Source organism: Cnephaeus nilssonii, assembly GCF_951640355.1.
Source record: "Cnephaeus nilssonii genome assembly, chromosome: 9".
NCBI lineage: Eukaryota > Metazoa > Chordata > Mammalia > Chiroptera > Vespertilionidae > Cnephaeus > Cnephaeus nilssonii.
Genome location: NC_137080.1, coordinates 54,612,389 through 54,626,052, shown reverse-complemented (window position 1 = coordinate 54,626,052; position 13,664 = coordinate 54,612,389). Strand labels below are relative to the sequence as shown.

Below are 13,664 nucleotides of genomic sequence, written 5' to 3'. Positions count from 1 at the left end.
GCCAAGGGTGACCCTGAGTGGGGGCGGCGGAAAGGCTTAGAAAAGACAGACAAGAGAATGAAAGCTGGGTCTCGGTGGGACGCTGCTTCCTGAGAGACAGCACCAGCACCCACAAGCCGTGTCTTTACTTTATAGCAGATGCCGAGGCAAAGTAAGGGCGTGGTCAAGATGTTTACAACATTCTCGTGAGTTTCAATCCTACTCAACTACATGCAGCTGATCAAGCTTTGTTTACTTGCAGCCTATATCACTTAGGCATGTGGGGCCACATGTTCGGACCATAGATTCAATCTTACAACTACAGCTGTTGGCTATAATTGTGCTGGGAGGGCTCTGCCCTCCAAGCTGGGACTTGCACGTGGCCACGAGAGGACTGTGCCCTCTCATTAGTCCAAGGCTTGAACCTGTCCAAACACTGTAGCCACACCCCACAGCTTTAATAATCAAAACAAGAAGTTTGGAGTCAGAAATCTTAGAATATCTTCATCCTTCCATCACCAATTCACATGACCTCAGGAGCCTTCTGGGCCTTCTCCTTAGTCAACAGAGAGTTTCTCCAACACCACTGGACTCCCACCGACTATCCCATCAAATGTAAATATTGACAACTGCCACAGAAGGTGCTAAAAGACATCAGACTGTATTCCGCAGAGTTCGTTTAACAACAGGATTTTGAGTCACAGCAGCAGCAGATTTCCTCTTGTCCTTCCATGTTCATTTGTTTTTAGCTTTAAACAGCAGACAACAGCTCAGGTGTGTGGGTGGTCCAATACCCTGGCCTGGGCTAGATGGAGAGTGTGGAAAGTTTCTTTCCTATAAAATCATCAGGCTTGGTTTTCGGTCGTATTTTGGGCTTCTCCTGCACAAAGGAAGCAGTGAGGGTGAGAAGCTGGGTCTAGGCCAGAAGCTCGCATTATATTCCTATGGTTCTGGTATCCAAAGAGTATAAGTGAATGTTAAGTTAAATTCTTTTTAGCATACAGTATAGTGGAAATAAATAATTAGAGATGTGATCACCTCATAATTACCTGAAAATGTGTCTAAGAAAGGAAAATTACTAAGCTCAACTCTCTTTACAGGAAAGTGCATTGGCATCTGCCGTGGACAGAGGAAGGGGTAGGACAGTGAAATTTAGTGTTTATAGTAAAAATATACAAGGTTGTCCTTGGGCTAGAATTAGTGAATGAATAGGATTAGTGGTCGAGTGAACCCAATCGTAGAAATGAAATGTTTGGAGGGAAAAATAGCGGAAGAGAGAAAAGGAGAACATAAGAATATGATTTAGCGTCAGGGCAATCACTTGCCTGATGTGAGGATTACAGCAAAGAGTGGCAAGTAATGGGTTAGATCCGATCAGGATTAGTGGCTAAAGGCACGAGGGAGGCTGTGGGCAGAGCAGCAAAAAATTGGCAGGCACTCACATACGGCAATCTTCAGAGGGCACAAAAAGGGCAGAGTACTCCTGCAGTATGAATTTTTTAAACTCTCTAGTGCTTGTGCTACAAATGCTCTGTAAGATGTAGAAGAACACGGGGCAACAATCTGCTCTGCTATTCTACCTTTTATTGTTCAAGTTCTTCAACACATTTCTTGAGCTGCTGCTGCATGTCAGCAGGACAGGAGGGTGGAGAGGGAGCCCAGTGTGCCTGGGTGAGCGACGTGGTCCCCCTTCTGAAGCGCTTAGGCGTCATGACATTCTAATATGTGCCAAGGAAGAGAGACGAACAGGAGTCACATTAGGGAAATTAAAACAAGAGTTGCTAAAGAAAATGAGTATTTGCAAAGGGATTTTCTGCATGAATTTTTGTAGGAAAAATTAGCTGTGTGTGGAAGAAAGAAATGTGTTGGAGATACTTCTGCTTATTCATTTATTCATTCGATGGTATGTCCCTGCTCTGCTCCAGGGACTGTGCTGGGTGTTAGGGAGGCCAGCGGGCAAGTGCAGGGTTGGCTAGGGTTGCACAGAGGTGACCTCAGGGCAGAGGAAGGACATCTAACTCAGGGAATGCAACTAAGGGTTCTTGGGAAGTTGTCTTCCAGAAGGAGCATCAGACTTCAGGAGCCGACGCCATCGTTGAACAAGGCTATTCTGTCCCGCCCATCTATAGGTCACTCATCATTTGTCATATACAAAGGGGCAAAGATAAGTGAAGAGCGTGAAAAACTGCAAGCAAGATTTGGTTTTGAGTGCCCACTATATACGAGGCCTTATACAACACCCTTTACATCCCAGCATCAAGTTTGGAGAAGGTTGGAGTCCAACAGAAGGGGCTCTAGTCCCAGCTCCACTACTTACTAATGCTCTGAATTGAACAATTCATGTAGTGCCTCCAGATCTCAGGTTTTCTCACCTGCAAAGTGAGGATAGATGTAATACCAACCTCACAGCAGGAAACCAGGTTTTCTGTACGAAATCACTTTGCGTGATGCGGGTGTGTGGCAAGTGCTTAGTAAATGCGGGCTCATTTTTATAGAGATTTTAGTGTTGTTCATTCAGTGCCCTTCCAGGAGGAGCTGTGGTTTAGAAATGTGCCCAGATCTCTGCTCATGAGAGGAGGAGTCAGCCCTGCCTGGTTGCCTTGCACGTCAGGGGGTGGGCGTCAGACATGAGGCTGGAGGGTGGGATGAGACCAGATCTCAAAGAGCCTGGTGGCCCACAGTGCTCAGGGTGTTGAATTTGATCCCAAAGGGAGCGGAGAGCCTCTGTAGGACCTGAAGGTTAAGATTGACAAGGTCAGACTTGCATCTTAGAGAGGTTGTTCTGGCTGCAACGAGCAGGAGGGTTTAGAGATGGGAATGGCTGCCGCCGAGAGCCCAGCTAGGAAGCTGTGGCTTTAGTCCAGAGAGGAGGCGAGGACTGAAGCAGGTAGCAGCATTCGGATGGAATGAACCCACGTTCAGGAGAAGGGGAGAGATACTGGTGGAAGCAGAGTGGGGGGAGTGAGTGGGAAGGATTCAGCTGCTCCAGGGTTTCTGGCTTTATTGATATTGGCAGCTTGGGCCAAGAAGGAATAAATGAAAAATATAACATCAGCTATTGCTGCAGTCCAGCCATATAATGCTGGTTGGTAAACTGCAAGGTGGCTGACATGTTGAATGGTCTTTCATGAAGAACTATAGAAACATTCGTTTTAAAAAACTTTGCAGTTAAGCAAGATAGTTACTGAAATCTAACAGAGACATTTCACCATAGGAAGAAACCATGAATAAGACGGTTACCCAAAACCGGGAGAAACTTTAAGGCTAGATCAGCTTTTAAGAGGGAAGTAATTGGGTAAGAGGAAGAGGTAAAAATTAATAGATTCTCAGAAATGGAGGAAAAAGCAAATTTAGAAATTCTGCATTTAATTGGGGAGACAGGTGGGTGGGAGAGTGAGGACACTGTGTTGCTTTCTCTGTGTAGAGGTGTACACTGTAGGACATAATACACAGTCCTGCGAGCAGACACACAGGGAGTGCCTGTATGGCCGGCAAGGGGCTACAGGGTGGAGCAGGGTGGAGGTGGCAGGACCCCCACAAAGAGTATATTGGGGGGAGGGATGCTAATTTAGACTAAGGGTCACCAGCCAGTACTTCTAGGCCTGTTCCCAGATGACTTGCAAAGTGAAGCAAATCCCATGTGGTATTAAGAAATTTTGAGATTCACTGGTTTGTTTGTTTATTTATTTATTTATTTATTTATTTATTTATTTATTTATTTATTTAAAACACTAGAGGCCCGGTGCACAAATTCATGCACAGATGGGGTCTGGCCCACCCGCCCCGATGGGGGCCAATCAGGGGAGGGGCCAGCCAATGGGAGGGGCTGCAGACAGTTGGCCGGCCGGCCCCACCCCCAATCAGGGTGGGGGGCGATTGGGGGCAGGACCAGCCAGGAGGAGGGGCCACGGGAGGTTGGCCGGCCAGCCCTGCCCCTGATCAGGCCAGTTGGCTGGCCACAGTGGGCATCATAGCGACCAGTGGTTCAGGTCATTCCGATGTTCCGATTGCTGACTTTTTATATATATATAGATACTTTATTATTGATTTCAGAGAGGAAGGGAGAAGGAGAGATAGAAACATCAATGATGAGAGAGAATCATTGATTGGCTGCCTCCTGCACTCCCCACACTGAGGATTGAGCCCACAACCCCGGCATGTGCCCTGACCAGAAATCAAGCCATGACCTCTTGGTTCATAGGCTGATGCTCAACCATGGAGGCAATCCAGCCGGGCTTAGGTATTTTGAGACTTACTGGGTTAAATACTAGGTTAGCAACCAGAGCAGATAGGCAGGTGCCCGGAGGAGAAAGACTAATTCCAGGAGCCAATGGAGAAAGGGGTGCAGGCTTTTCAGGGGAGGTAGCTGGCATGTTGTGTCTTGTCGGTATTATTCCAGGGGAAACTGCCAGGTGTCAAAATGGTTGTTTTGTTACCCAATAGCTACTCCTAGAGCAGTAGGGGGTGGGAGAGAGCAAAGAAGGTAGGAGGCAAGGTTTGCATTAAAAAACTACCCCAGCTCGCCCAGCTGGCTTGGCTCAGTGGTTGACCGTCAACCTATGAACCAGGAGGTCATGGTTCAGTTCCCAGTCAGGGCACATGCCTGGGCTGTGGACTTGATCCCCAGTGTGGGGCGTGCAGGAGGCAGCCGATCAATGATTCTGTTTCATCATTGATGTTTCTATCTCTCTCTCCCCCTCGCTCTTCCTCTCTGAAATCAGTAAAAATATATTTTTAAAAAAAACAAAAAACTACCCCACCTCTTCACAAAGCCCCGAGCTCAGAGCGGGTCCAGAAACCCGAGGGGGGCACAGTCATTTCACCTGTTCTTTCTCAGACAGGAACCTGCTGGGAATGAAACATGGGGTAGCCCTGAGCAGACAGAAGGAAGGAACCAGGGCCACCCTGTAAAATGCGAAGCAGGCCTTCTCCTGCTTGTCTTTGGGGCTTCCACTTCCCAGAGGAATTAGAGGCCACAGAGTCCTTGGCAAGGAACCGTTGTGGAATCGTGACCCAGGAGACGTGGGGCTGCGAGGAGGAGAGGCCTCTGTTCTCTGTCAACAGAACCTTCCAGTCGCCGTGGCTCACGTCCCATTGATTTCAGTGGTTCCCTCTTGCAGATGGAGGCTGGGACCGTGGGGTGGGTGGGCTGGAATGTGGGTTTCTGAGAGAAAACAGGAGGCAAGAGGCTGGGCAGCACCTGGTGAGTGCAGGCCCTGCCCGGATCTGGGTTGGCAGGACCATGGACGTCTAGCCCGCCTCCCAGTGACTCTTGTGTTGCTGCTACCTCCAGTACAGTAGGTGGTGTGGGCCCCAGGGAGCAGGTCTCAGACCAGCCCGAGGACCTGGACGTCCCTGGCCCAGCTCCAGGACAACTGCCTGAACCTCGGGCGGGAGGAGGGCAGAGGCCCTGGGAGCGGCTCCCCGCAGCCCTGCCCGTGTTGGAGCCACTGGGCTAATGCGGTATTCGTTAAAGTGTGCTTTTATTGGAAATTCCAGAGGACCTAATTCTTTTTCTCTTTTCTTTCCCTACTAGGCCCTGGGAAATCACGAATTTGATAATGGTGCCGAAGGTCTGATTGATCCACTCCTCAGAGAGGCCAAATTTCCAATTCTGAGTGCAAACATTAAAGCGAAGGGGCCGCTAGCATCTCAAATAGCAAATCTTTATTTGCCGTATAAAATCCTTCCTGTTGGTGGTGAATCGGTGGGAATTGTTGGATACACCTCAAAAGAAACTCCTGTTCTCTCAAATCCAGGTACTTTCTATGTTTGTAGCACTCCTGGCTTGAAAATAGAGGCAGCAAATCAGAGCTTGGCACTATTTTTATGGACTGTGGGTAGAAGGAGGAACCATGTGTGGTGTTGGGCAATGGTGTACGTAGGATGGCATTGACGAAACCAGCCTGGTGGCCCCCACATCGTGCTAGGCTACTTCGTAAGGACATTCGCTCTTCTGTTCCGTGAACTTCCTTGTTGACAGTGTCTCTGGTTAATTCGGTGCGTTTAAGATTGGAGGAGAAATCTATTTAAAGCCAGAGCTAAACAGTGCAGAGTCATTTACTGGAGAATAAGAGCCACATAATCACTGCCCTCGTCCTGTGGAGTCAGGGTGCCTAGAGTGAGGGTACTACGTCGTTTACCTTACCTTTCCTTTTCTGGTGTGATTACTACATGTCCAGTTAACTCTCCTTTCTGCCTTTGCCTCATTCGTCTTTTGTAGTTGAATGACTTTGCTCTATCTGGCTTTCTGGGAAATATGTATGGTCTGTTGGTATCTACATCCATATATACACTGAGTGGCCAGATTAGGATCTCTGAACGCATAATCTGGCCACTCTGTGTGTGTGTGTGTGTGTGTGTGTGTGTGTGTGTGTGTGTACACACTAGAGGCCCGGTGCATGAATTCGTGCATGAGTGGGGCCTGGCCAGGTGGAGGGGACATGGGCAGTTGGCCGGCCTGCCTGCTAGTCGAACTCCTGGTCGAGAAGACAATTTGCATATTAGCCTTTTATTATATAGGATATGCACTGAGTGGCCAGATTATTATGCGTTCAGAGATCATAATAATCTGGCCACTCAGTGTATGTTTTAGAAGACATATATCTGCCTATATCTATATATATACATTTATACACAAGCTTTTATATATAACCCTAAGACCATTCAAGAAACATTTCTGAGACACTTTTACAGGAAGGAACACTTTCACAGAAATACTAACAGTGAGAAATGACATTTTTTCTAAATTCTCCAAATTAATTTTCTTTCCATATTTGAAGAAAAAAGGGAAAGTAGGAGCTATCAGAAACAAGGATTTCCATCAAGAATTAATTGCTACACCTGTCAGAATGGCCACCATCAATAAATCAGCAAACAACCGATGTTGGCGAGTATGTGGAGTAACGGGAACCCCCGTGCACTCTCAATACCCAGATGGGACCCCTGTCTATGCAGAGCTCAATGATACTCTCATGCTCACCTTAGCCAGTGAGCAGAACGGAGTTGTCAGCCAGTGTGTTAAGACTGGCATACAAGAACTAGTTGCTGATGGAGTTGTAAGTTTAAGACTGATTGTCCTAAACTTGCAAACAAAGTCTTAGTATTAATCATCTGTTTTGTACTTTATGCATATGTGCCCAGGCATTTTCTGCTTTGGTGTAAAGAAAGTCTACATATAAAAATAGAATAGAAAAAAAATAGGCTTGCAGGTCTGAAGCCTCCTCATAGTTTGAGCTTGAATCTTGAGCAACATAATATCATCCGCAACCTTAAACTACTGCAACATTAAGTGGATGTAACTGAGAATCAATAACCTGGATGGGCAGAAGGGGGCTTTGTAGCGATTTTATATTTAATTTAAAAACTATGTGTTGGCACCCTCGCTGGTTTGGCTCAGTGGATAGAGCATCAACCTGCGGACTGAAGAGTCCCAGATTCGATTGCTGTCAAGGGCACGTGCCCAGGTTGCGGGCTTGATCCCCAGTAGGAGGCGTCAGGAGGCAGCTAATGGATGTTTCTATCTATCTCTCCCTCTCCCTTCCTTTCTGAAATCAATAAAAATATATTTTAAATAAATAAATAAAATGTGTTAGCCTTAGTCATTTAAGAGCTTTAGCAGATTAAGATGTTTTTACTTAGCATGTTAGTGTGTACAATAAGTAGTATAATAAAAAGTATAAAAAGTATTGTTAATACATATCCATTGTATTTGTTTTGTTCCTTCTAGGGCCAAATTTAGTATTTGAAGATGAAATCACTGCATTGCAACTGCAAGTAGATAAGCTAACGACTCTCAATGTGAACAAAATTATTGCCTTGGGACACTCTGGTTTTGAAATGGATAAACTCATCGCTCAGAAAGTGAGGGGCGTGGACGTCGTGGTGGGAGGTCACACCAACACGTTCCTTTACACAGGTAATTGCTTCAGTAAGGGTTATTCCAGCCAGGGGTTCTACATAGCTTAGTCTCTTTTGCCTTTGCAACTGCTATTATTATTTTTTACTACTATTTAGCATATTACAGAAATTATATATGTAATGTATTATACATATGTAATACACATTGAAAGGTAATAGGTGTAAATCTTAGAGACATTACTAAGAACAGTTTATTGCTTTCTTATTATGTCAGTTTCATGTATATATATTGTAAATATACATAATCTATGTATATAAAAAGCCAGCAACCATAACGGCCATAACGACCAGTCGCTATGATGCCCACTGTGGCCAGTGAACTGCCCCTCACAGCCCCTCCCCACTGCTGGCCTACTCCTGATCACACTCTCCCACCCCATCAAGAGCTGGCCGCTGGCCAAACACCCCCTCCCTCCCCCTCCTGGTCAGTCCCACCCCGGATCAGCCCACCTCACCATGATAGGCCCGCAGCCCCTCCCCCCTGCCAACCCGCCCCTGATCACACCCCCCACCCCAATAGGGGGCGGGGTTGGGCAGCCAACCTCCTGCAGCCCCTCCCCCTGGCCACCCCACCCCTGATCTCCCCCCCACAACCCCAATAGGGGGCAGGGCCGACCCGCCAACCTCCTGCAGCCTCTCCCCCCGCCCCGTCCCACCCCAGATCAGCCCCCCACCCCATCAGGGGCAGGGCCTGCCAGCCAATTGCCCAAGGCCCCTTCCCCCAGCCGGCCCAGCCCCTATCGGGCCCTGACCAGGGCAGGCCAGCTGGCCAGCCAACCTCTCCCCAGCTCCTCCTCCCGACAGGCCCTGCCCCAATCCGCCCCAATTGGGGCCAGGCCAGCTGGACCCCACCCGTGCATGAATTCGTGCACTGGACCTCTAGTATATATATATAGCAAAAAGATTACTGAACCCCAACCAAAAGTCAGTTTATATAATAAAGCAACAAGTCATATGAAGATATTAAAGCATAAACAAGCTACTGTAAATAAGGCCTTCACAGCTCAAAGGGACAGGGCTTGCTTTGTAGGTTCACAGGTGGCAGGAGCTGGAACCCTGGGCTCAAGTCCTGACGCAGCTGCATACAGGCCTCTGAGAGTCCTGGAGCTGCGCCGCCCCTGGCCCTCTGGAGAGTGTGAGCTCTCCCCTGCCTCCCTTCTGTCCCTCCCCCTGCTCCCTCTCCCTTCTCCTGCCTCTTCTTCCCCTATCTCTTGCTCCCGCCCCCTCCACCTCAGTCCTCTCTCTCCCTCCCTTCGTCTATGTAAGAAGCATCCAAAGCTGTGGAGAATTTTTGTGAGCATTTATTGGAGCCAAACAGGATATATGCCGGGGGCAAGATTTCAGATGCTTCTAAAAATAGGAGCTTTGCAATTTATTTTATGCACTTGAAATTAAGAAGAGGAAATAAGGAAGATTGGAGAGAACAAGGTGCAGTTGGATTACAGGATAGTTAACAAGATTGTGTGCTCCCTTGAGGGTGAATACTCCACTCAGGGGTCTTACTTCTGGCATTTCAAAGGTGCATTAACCGGGATGCACAGGAACAATGGGCACAGCTGGCCTAAAACCTGTCATTAAAGAAGCGATAGGCCTGGGGTGTGACTCCCCACCATGACCTGCCAGTCAGGAATTTATGATCAGATCACCTGTGAGGTTACTTACCATAGAAAAGTTGCTTTTTTAAAAATATATATTTCATTGATTTTTTTACAGAGAAGAAGAGAGAGGGATAGAGAATTAGAAACATCGATGAGAGAGAAACATCGATCAGCTGCCTCCTGCACACCCCCTACTGGGGATGTGCCCGCAACCAGTGTACATGCCCTTGACCAGAATCAAACCTGGGACCCTTGAGTCCGCAGGCCGACGCTCTATCCACTGAGCCAAACCGGTCAGGGTGAAAGTTGCTTTTTCATCCACACCTTTCTCAATCCTCTCCTTTTTCCTCCTCCCTCCCTTCTTCCTTCTCCTCTCCCCACCCTCCCCCTCTCTCCTTGGTGTTTTATAGTTTTAGTTAAAAACTAACCTGTAGCGCCCCAAAATGTCTGAGCCTGGCTCGGTGCCCCACACCACCACTGCATGGAGCTCTAAAGTGTTTTCAAGAAAAGGAAGACGAAGAGGGCCTGGCTGGTCAGGGTTTTTCTCAGCAGCGAGAAGGAAGGCTTTGGTGGGGAACAGCCCACTCCTTGGAGAGGTGGCTCCTTCGCACGTCTCTGCGTGGGCTCTCTAACGTGATAAAAGCAAAGATCGACTATACCCCGAACAGCAGGAAATGTTTAAAAGGGTTATCACTAAGGAGAGTGTGGACAAGGAGCAAACGTCTCCTCAAGGTTCTGTAATCAAATAGACTTGAGACTAATTAGAAATAGACAATAACCAAAATTAATACATACATAACTCTGGGAGCCGCCCACACGTGAGTCAGAGACTGAGGGCCAAAAGGTGGTACCTGTGACATTCTGAGCTAAGGATGAGGGAAGGTGCCTGAGGCTCCAGAGGGGAGAGGACATTGAAGACCAGGTGTTCAGCTCTTAGAAGTCTCCCCTGCCCTATAGAGAGGTGATAAAACATTATTTCTGGTGATAACTCTCACTAAGGGCAAGGCTCCCATTTAAATTCTTGGCGGGAGAAGTGAACGTTTCTCTGGGCCCTCGGGGTCTCGATTGCCTTCAGCTGAAAATGACCCACAGGCCCGAGTGGCACATGTGGGGAGGCTGTCTGAGCCCCTCGGGTGTGCAGTGGGTGGAGTTGCCCACGGGTGAAACTATGCCAGTCAGAGCGGTGACACTGGTGAACTGTTTCCCATGGTGGGGCTGGCTTTCCATGAAAAATCATGCCAGAATTTACAGGAGCTAATTCAAGGCCTTCTCAGGTCGTTTCCCTGTTGGTAGACACAGGCTAACGAAGTTCAAACTCGTTATACCCATTAGTGAGTGTGAAGGCAATGTGGTGGGTTAAAAAACAGTAGGTGGTGCCTTTTTTTTTTTTTCCAACAGATTAGGCACGCAAACGTCACACCTGTGTTTAATTTTCTGTTGTATAATGGAAAAAGATGTCTATATAAAATGGCGAGAACAGCCCAGGCACGTAGCAGGCAGTAAGGATGGGGATGGACAGGCAGTGATGTGAACTTTCTCAGTGCGGGTAATGGTGCGGTCAAACCTCAGAGAGCCACGCAGTAACTTGGGAGAGTTATGGGGACCGATGGTGCCAAGACGGGGCAAGTCCAGAGCCGCACTGGGTCCAGTGCTCTGGGGTCCGACTCTGATTGTGCCGCTAACTGGGGGTTCGACCCTGACTCGGCCTGATTTCCCTCACTGTAGAGTGAGGGTGGTAATCACAGAACCTATCATACGGGTGTCACTGGGACTCCTGTGTGTAAGGGTGGGTGTAGGGCAAGAGCCTCAGAGCAGGGCCAGGCGTCCACATTTCAGTTCTGTCCCTGCTCGGTGGATAAGGCGCACGAAAACCCTTCCCTGGAGCCTCTTCTGAGCTTTTCTCTGAGGCAGAGTCAGAACCCAGGATGCATCGTGGGAGCTAGATATGAGCTTCCTACACTTCATCCTTTAGAGTAGTGATTTTGAACTTTTTTGCTATAATCCATAGTAAGAAAGGCATGTGTGTGTGTGTGTGTGTGTGTGTGTGTGTGTGCGCGCGCGTGCGGGCATGTGCGTGTGCATTCTCACACACACAAACGCAAAGAAACTTTTATGGAGCACCCAGAATGCACTCTGATCTCTTCTGTTCTATTGTTCCATTTTTCTAAGTGCCGGTTACCACCCTTCATCTCTTCAGATTGTAGCTAGCCCACATTTTGGAAAACTCAGCTTTAAATGGGTGTGGCCGAAACAGAGCATGAGCAATCACAGGCTCGAACCTCCCTCTCCGTTCAATGCCGAAGTCACTCCCAGGTTCCTCGGGCTTGTCTTCACGGCACCTCAATGACACCCTCCTTCCGCACCACTGCCACCCACAGCCTTGGCGGGGCCTCCGCCCGCCCGCGGGCCGGCTGGGCCTGAAAAGGGCTGCTGGCCCTGCCTGGCTTCCCACTCCTTCTGCAGCCTGTCCTCTTGTTCTTGCCACTTTGTTCCAGCCCATGAAGTCCTGCAAAACACTGTGTGCCTTTTGCTAAGTAGCCGAATCTAGTTAATGATGAATGACTGGGTGAAAGAAGGATGTATGGGTAAAAATTATAAGCTGCTTATCCATAAATCTCAAGGTGGATAGTTACAGTCTCTGGAAAACACTGCCTCTAAGAGTCTTAGTCATTCATTTCACATTTTCTGATTGCTTGGCAAGATTAAACTTGCTCTTGTGAAAATTTTCAATTTTGATATTCATCGTTTTGAGGAATGAGCTGACAAAAGTAATAAGGGTATTCCAGACACAGTAAGGGATGAGGCATATTTCCTTGTTTAAGTACATTTTTTCAGCTTTAAAAAAAACACCCACGAACCTTCACTGAATTGTTTGAATTGCATTAGCATAAAGTTAAGTTAAATATTATTAGTTAATAAAAATATAGTTTAAAATAATGCATCCCTTGGAATTGTAAATCTTGCTGAAAATCATTTCAACACACATACAGGACCTGCCACACACACACACACACACACACACACACACACACACACCTGAAAGAGAATTTCACAAAGATCTGGATTGCACCCAGGACTTTTTCTATTTTGTTACTTAATTTGTTTAATGCAGTTACCACCTGTTAAATTAATTTCATTGTGTTGTAGCTGGCCCATAGTTTTGAAAATTCAGCTGCAGGGTGGGCAGAGATTGAAGCCTGGAAGTCTCCGTTTGACCCCTTAAGGGATCAAATGTTTGGTGATGGAAGGAGATTAGACTTTGGGTGGTGAGAACACAATGCAATATACATACGATGTGTTGTAGAATTGTACACTTGAAACTTAGATACTGTTATTAACCAACGTCACCCAATAAATTGAGTTGAAAAAATAAAATAATGAAAAAAATTTTTTAAACTCAGCTTTAAATGAGGCATGACAGAAACAGCACATAAACAGCCCCTCTGCAAATGTTGAGCATCAGTCACGGTTCTGTTGATTACAACCCCTGTGCTCATGTCTGAATGAAGAGGGGAGAGCTTCCCCCAACTGGGCTTACAAAACGTTACAGCTGCAAGGACAAGGGCTGGGACGCACATATCTTCTCTGAAGGAATTAATCCAGGTTGTTGCCTTTGGAGAAAAAGGTAGTAAGGTGAGTGCGGGTTGAAAGAGGCAGCAGGTACTCCCGGGGACTCTGTTCTGTGTCAGCCCTTGAAGGCAGACCAACTCCAAAGGTGCCGTCTCTCGGCCTCCCACGACTCTGACTTATTCTTGGGTTGTACCAGCCAGCCTGGCTGGCCCTGGCCTTGGGTGAAAGTAGACATCAGTTTCTCTATCTGCAGAATAACAGGATTGATCCCTTCCATTCGAACACCCTGTTCCCCAGAAAGTCATCCGTGCAAAGAGGCTGGTTGCTTACTTTCCAAAATTAGGGGAAGTAAAACGTTTTCTGGCGGAACACTTTATAATTTCTTGAGGGTACTGCAGAGAACATAATTTTACCTCTAAGTTCTTTGAGGCTCCTCTAGAGGGGGATTTGTAAAGACCTTGTCGGGCTTCGGAAGCAGAGCTTGGGCATTCCGTGCCAGACGATCTCCAGGTTCTCTTTATTTAAATTGTGCACTGCACACTCCCTTGCTCTCCAACCCAACTGAAAGGAATGGTTGGTGGGAATCAGCTGTCAAGA

At 47.4% G+C, this 13,664-nt stretch overlaps 1 protein-coding gene across 1 annotated transcript in view; it reads left to right on the top strand.

Annotated features, from left to right (window-relative positions):
• The window catches only part of NT5E (5'-nucleotidase ecto), a 57,042-nt gene that overhangs the window by 20,159 nt on the left and 23,219 nt on the right, over positions 1–13,664 (top strand). Inside the window, exons 2-3 of the mRNA XM_079780426.1 lie at positions 5,516–5,738; positions 7,709–7,897. Coding sequence (XP_079636552.1) covers positions 5,516–5,738; positions 7,709–7,897 — 412 coding nt within the window. The remainder of the gene's footprint in view (positions 1–5,515; positions 5,739–7,708; positions 7,898–13,664) is intronic.